Raw genomic sequence first — 6,651 nt, 5'->3', positions numbered from 1 at the left:
GCGAGTCTTCCCGGTGTGTCGGTCTCGGTATAAACTTGGACAAGACCAAGGTCATGTTCAATAGGCATGTCGTGCCGGGACCGATATAAGTCGAGGGGAAACCTCTCGAAGTTGTTAGTGAATATACCTACCTAGGACAGATAATATATTGTCGATAGGAACAACTTCGAGAAGGAAGCCGATCAAAGAATTCGCTTGGGATGGGCAGCATTTGGCAACCTCAAGTCCTCAAGTCGTCTATACCGCAATGTTTGAAGACGAAAGTCTTCAACCAATGGGTCTTACCTGCCATGACATACGGTGCCGAAACGTGGACACTAACTGCGGGACTAGTCCACAAATTCAAAGTCACTCAGCGTGCTATGGAGCGAGCTATGTTCGGAGTATCTTTGAAGGATAAGATCAGAAATGAGATTATCCGGAAAAGAACCGGAGTCACCGACATAGCTTGCAAAATTAGCAGACTGAAGTGGCAGTGGGCTGGTCACGTATATCGTAGGACCGATGGCCGTTGGAGCAGACGAGTCTTAGAGTGGAGACCGCGAATCAGCAAGCGCAGCGTAGGGCGCCCTCCAGCCAGGTGGACCGACGACCTTAAGAAGGTGGCGGGCACCAACTGGATGCGGAAGGCGGAGGACAGGGAGCTTTGGCGCACCTTGGGAGAGGCCTAGGTTCAGCAGTGGACAACGATTGGCTGTTGATATAAATAATTTCCTCAAAACATAACTGTCAAATATTTTAATAATATTCCTTATATAAATTAGCCAATAATACACTGAGATTAGAACACAAGAACTGAAGATTATGGGTTCAAACCCCCTGACATTTTATGTTTTTAACAATGTGTTGGTTGAAAATCTGTCACAAGTGTATCCACCAACTCGCATTGTAATAGCTTGATGCTATTCTAAGCTGTACTGTAGGAGTTTTACATCTTTCGTAAAAGGATGACCTAAGCCCAGCAGTAGGACATTTACAGGCATTTACTTTACTTTACTAAATGGTTTCCATGTGTAAAAGAAATATGTTGAAAGTCATCGAAGTATAGATTTCAGAATACAAAAAAAATATAAATGCCTTTAATTAGAAATTGATCTTTATATTATATGTACTAATATATAGCAATATATAGCACTTCTTTGAAAAAGTGCTAAAGCACTTTTTAACGCTAAAGCGTTCGATTTTGTTTAACAATATATTTCTTATGCCTTATACCATCTGGTCTCTCTTCTTTAGACAAGAAATGCTACACAGAAGAAATGCTTCACTTTCTATAAGTAGGAGAATGAAGTTTTGGCCACTCGGGACTCGTTAAGACTTGCTTGTAATTGGACTTAACTCAGCATTGTTTGATGTCAGTTTCATGAACTCATTGGTATAAATTGTTAGTTTTTAATAACTAATAGAAACATAGATTTAATATAAAAACATTATAACTTTATCTTGGCTCGAAGCTGGACACGCTTAAGTGATTGAGTAAATCCACATCGATTTATTTAACAAGGAACTAAGGATGGATAACGAGTGAATGAAATGGAATGAACGGTAAAGATGAAAACTCAAATATTGAACGAAAATGTAATCGACTTCTTTTCGATTTCAAATCAACTATAATATTATTTTGGTAAAAGTTTTGAAGAGGTTTGATTACATTCAAAGATTTGATAAAATTGATTGCTTCGTTCGTGTAGAGGCTTCGTAAGATCGTGGATTCAAAACTCGGTTCGCGCTATTAAAAGTTATAGGGTTTACCAGCCGAGAAATTCTCAGTTGCAGCCCGGAATCTGGAAATTAATGGGTGTTATTATCTATATAAGTATGTATTTACAAAAGAAAAATAGTATAAGTAGTATATCAGTTGTCTGGTTTTCATAGTACAAGCTCTGTACAAGTTTAATTTGGGATCAGATGGCCGTGTGTGAAAAATGTCCCAGGATATAAATTGTTAGCGCTTACATTCCCTTGCCTCGGAAAGCACGTCAAGCGCCTGAACAGTTACCGGGCGTGTCGGTATTTCGTTATTTTTGAATCATGAAAGCGAGGGATAGAGTAAATTCTTGGCCCAAACACTAATAAATAAATAATTACATATTATACAATTATATATATAATAGAAAAAACAAGACCATTTAATATACATACAATTTATTTAATTTAAAAACTAGTTACATATTGTGAAGCAAATATTTAAGAAGATTAAATAGCCTTCTGAATTATCCGCTTCGAGGGCTTTAAAACTTTACTAACTAATGTTAAAAATAACGTTACGTAACGTTGTTTTTAATTTGCTACTACTTACTTGTATACATACTTGTGAACTATAATACTTTCCGTGTAGTTAGTAGGCTAGATATCTTGATAATAAGAAGACCGTGATCATGATCGTATTACTATTGTTTGATAAATTTAGTTCGTTTTTATAATTGGAATGAAAATTGAAAATTTAACATTAATTGAAATTCCAATTGATTATTTTTTTAAACTAATGAAGTTTTTATCTTTTAACAGTTTACGAGTGAAATCGATTACTTTCTGATTATAAAGGCGATGACAGTTTGCCTAGATTTCATTTAGTTTAATTTAAATTCGGTTGTAAAATGTTTGTTCAAAATATTTTTATCTTTTATTTAATGTTCTTAACAGTAGTTTTTGGTAGTGGTAAGTTTTTAATAATTTTTGGTAGTAGTAAGTTTTTAATTTGACGGGCCGGTGGGCATGTTTGGTAGATACTTGCCTTTCGCACCAAAGGTTATGGGTTCGATTCCCACCCAGGACAGACATTTGTGTGCATGAACATATCTGTTGGTGCTGAGTCTGGGTGTAATTATCTACATATAACAATTATCTATTCCATGGTACAAGCTCTGAATAATGTCCCAGGATATTATTCTTATTATTAATAAAATATTGTTAACATTAATTATTTAATGAACCTTTAATGACACATCAACAAACAAGACAATGACAACAATTTATATTTATTGTGCTTGAATGAGAGTTGAATTTGCTTTCTTATTTAAGTAATCGAATGAAATATATTTTTTTTAATTGAATTCCCAATTAGCCTGTTAATTTTTATTTTATATTTTCTTCTTTGTGTGTATTTATTTCTACTTTTATGTAAATTAAGTTGAGTATAGTTTTAGATTTATATTGTTTTAAGCCCGTGTAGATCTATCACACAATGCCATTCTTTTATTCATTTTGTGATTATGCCAATGGACTTTATAATATTAATAAATGAAATGACTAATAGACGTACTTCTAGCAGTATTAGTTTCTTTATGCTGTAGTAAACCGGAAATGCTTCACACAATTTTGTAAAACTTAAAAGATTCTCCTAAATTTTTGTAATTTCTTTTACTGCTATAAGTATTTCTATCTGAGATATTTATTGTTATTATTATTATACATCATTAAATAACCAGGTCGGTTAATTATAATAAGTAAAATTTATTAAGAAATGTATGTATGTATACAACACATTTTTTGATGTTAAGGGATTTTTTAGAATAAATTTAATCTCGTTTCTTTTAAAATGGTCGATTTTTAGGCAATTAAGCGAAAACATTTTTTTTTTATTTTCAGTAGACGACGATTATTACTACATTTCCGCACTCCGTTCTAGTTCATTGATATGCAAAAATTTCGTCCAACAAATGTATTGTCAGATAAAATGCGGCATGGAGGCGGCCATTTGTATTCATGAGAATTGCTATTGTCTTTCTCTTACACTTGCAGGAGCAAAGGATGTTGGTGAGAATTATTAAAATAATTGTCCTGTTTTTAATAGTTGCTTTAATGAGTTGTTATTTAACTAGACTTCATTTTAGTTATAGAATATTTTTAAGTTTATATTTTTAAGTTCGTTATAATATCTGTTGGATGTTAGCAAATTTCCCACTGTTGGGCAAAAGAGTTCACTACGCTTTTTAAATTAAGTCCTGCGACACATATGTCTTATTATATTTCTTTATGATTTGTTTCAACATTGCTGATTACGATATAACATATAAATATTTTGTTAAATACAAAAATTGTTCTAATAACAAAACAAAATAATTATAATCACTTTTAAATACATTTTTGCAATTAATTTAATGTTGACATAATATATCACGTATAAAACAAACTCAATACAATAGAAAAGCTTTAGTAACACAAAAAAAGGAATGCATCAAAGAAAGAAATAAAATTATTTTAAAATTAATTATATCAACGCCGATCCTAACTCCTATTTCTATGAGAATCTCTTACAGGCAATCGTTGGATAAAGGGCATGAACTTGAACTATAAGGAGTACAATTATAATATAAATAATTAAAATTAATATATATAACAAATTATATTATTACATATACAGCCAAACATATACATTTCCCAAGATGTTATGTATGCGGTTACTTACCAGCAGGTTTTCATATGCCAAAGTTAAAAGTAACCAAGCAACATAATTATCGAAACCTACAAGCAAATGTATTGTAAAAACATAATATTATAAATAACCCTCTATAATATGATAGTTTTTTTCAGCTCATCAACATCAAATAGATGAAATAAGACAAGACGAGAGAGAACATGAAAATGTGAATTTTATTGAAAGCGATGAACTACGTAAATACTTAATTCTAATACACTATTTACTTAATTCCATTTTTTTGTCGACAAAAAAAATCCAAGTTCATTGACATATTTTAGCGCTCTTTTATTCTATCTTTTGTGTTATGATAGTTTAATTTTACTTCTCAAACTATTATTTATTCGAGTAGATTCTTATTAACTTAAATCACTGAGGATTCAATTAAATTCAAAACCACAACTAATTCGGAATATCCTGAGAATCTACAAGAAAATGTATACTGGTCTCAATTAATAAAAAAAAATAGTGTACCATTTATGACCGCGTGGAATGGTTGCAAGGTAGCCAGTTATTAAGCCAAGGTAGCAGGTAGTAAGTAATTTTAAAAGTGGGGGCAATAATGTTATATTTTTATAAAGATTTTTGCACTTGTATTCGAAGGACAATTGATAAATTGAAGCACTCGAATTGTTTAAATTTTCAACGGAACAAAGATTTTATATAGAATGATATTCTCAAATTTGTTAAGTAATATATGCTTAAATATTTTAGATATGATACAAAAAGCAAGTCCAGAAACAAGTGACTCATTTTACGCAAAACGTCCCACGGTGCGGCATCATATTGCCCACTTTTGTCCTAATCTTGATGTAGCAAGGGAGTGTATCAAAAAATGTATGGTAGTAGGCAAGCCGGCCTTCTGTGGCAAGGATCACGTCTGTTACTGTGGTCATAGCTATTCGAACAATGACGACGATACGGCAGCTGATGCAAAAGAAACATACGCACAGTTCAAAGACCTATACACTAAATATTTTGGGACAGATAGAGATACAATTGAAATGGACCTGTAATTGCTAAAATTGCTAAAATTTTATTAAAAGTAGTAAATATATATCCGAATAATAATGAAGTTTTTTTAATAATTGTAGATCATTTAAAACACATCTTATTTTTTTAAGGTAACAATATTTTCCTTTATTTAAAAATAGAACCAACCTATTGTTGGTCAAGGTAACGTCCACTAATCAATTATTCTATCACCAAACATCAATATTTGTATGACTGCGTTCCGATTTGAGCAGTAAGCGAGCCAGTGTAATAATAGGCACGAGGGAAATCGTCTTAGAATTCTTAGATCCCATAATTGACTGCAAACCGACTCAATGTGGAATGGCTTACAATACCTTTAGTAACACAGTATAACCAGAATATATCGTTTTATTAATTTGAATTTACATAAAAATTTGCACATACTCCTCGAAGTATTCTCTTATTTCTTATATAGTATAAATTAAATATTTCTGTTCATATTCATACTTCTGGTTTCGTTTCTAATTCTTACTCCGTTTAAGCTGTCCGATTATCGAACAAAGTACCTGAACATATTAGAAAAGCTACCCCTAAATTTATTTTCAAAACTCATCTCCGTGAGCATATTTTGTCAGAAAGTTCCTAGTTTTTTTCATCTTATGACATTTAAATTACACTATTATTCATATATTTATACTATAAATATTAAAGCTCTGTATTTATTTTGTTGATATTATATTTGTATGTATATATGTTTTTGATTACTAATTACCACCTTCGCGGATTTCTGCTTAGCCTTATAGGTTCACTGGCAGAGAATGCCTTCAGGCATTAAGGCTGCCTTTTATTCCAATTACATATTGTGGTGGTCAAAAAAGTTTTAAATAAATAAATACAATAATTATAAAATATTTATTTTATACTTGGTGATATGGTGCGTCCGTCTCACACTTATAACTTATTATATCGCCAAAAAGCTACTTAGGATTGATGTTGTCTGGTTTGATGGATGAGTGAGCTAGAGTAACTACAATCACAAGGGACATACCAGCTTAGTTCCCAAGGGTGGCAGTGCATTGGGGATGTAAAGAATTGTTAATATTTCTTACAGTAGTAATATCTGTAGGCGTTAGTGACCACTAACCATCAAGTGGCCCGTTTACCAGTCTGCCAAACTGCCAAAAAAACATATGAAAGAAAAAAATAAATGTATTTCACGATTTAGCTGATATGCATGGTAAAATTTCCTTAGATTTATT

At 31.9% G+C, this 6,651-nt stretch overlaps 1 protein-coding gene and 1 long non-coding RNA gene across 2 annotated transcripts; one reads left to right on the top strand and one right to left on the bottom strand.

Annotated features, from left to right (window-relative positions):
* Positions 1 to 1,566: 1,566 nt before the first annotated feature.
* LOC126772895 (uncharacterized) lies at positions 1,567 to 2,420 on the bottom strand. Its single transcript, XR_007669701.1, has 2 exons — positions 2,300 to 2,420; positions 1,567 to 1,784 (listed from the first exon to the last, which is right to left on the bottom strand). It is a non-coding gene; the product is annotated as an uncharacterized LOC126772895 (long non-coding RNA).
* A 105-nt stretch (positions 2,421 to 2,525) lies between these two features.
* Positions 2,526 to 5,488, top strand: LOC126772869 (uncharacterized). Its single transcript, XM_050493477.1, has 4 exons — positions 2,526 to 2,658; positions 3,589 to 3,756; positions 4,534 to 4,614; positions 5,132 to 5,488. The coding sequence occupies exons 1-4, from the start codon at positions 2,598 to 2,600 to the stop codon at positions 5,431 to 5,433; spliced, it is 612 nt and encodes a 203-aa protein (XP_050349434.1). The 5' UTR covers positions 2,526 to 2,597; the 3' UTR covers positions 5,434 to 5,488.
* Positions 5,489 to 6,651: the final 1,163 nt, after the last annotated feature.

This window comes from Nymphalis io, chromosome 13, assembly GCF_905147045.1.
Source record: "Nymphalis io chromosome 13, ilAglIoxx1.1, whole genome shotgun sequence".
In the NCBI taxonomy this organism is placed as follows: domain Eukaryota; kingdom Metazoa; phylum Arthropoda; class Insecta; order Lepidoptera; family Nymphalidae; genus Nymphalis; species Nymphalis io.
Note: the sequence above shows the minus strand (reverse complement) of the source record. Positions and strands in the feature narration are given on the sequence as shown.

Bases quoted from the DNA above. Each gene is read 5' to 3' on its own strand.
- LOC126772869 (XM_050493477.1), top strand. From the start codon at position 2,598: ATGTTTGTTCAAAATATTTTTATCTTTTATTTAATGTTCTTAACAGTA. The intron at 2,659-3,588 runs GTAAGTTTTTAA...TTTTATTTTCAG, and splicing joins AACAGTAGTTTTTGGTAGTG to TAGACGACGATTATTACTAC. The intron at 4,615-5,131 runs GTAAATACTTAA...TAAATATTTTAG, and splicing joins TATTGAAAGCGATGAACTAC to ATATGATACAAAAAGCAAGT.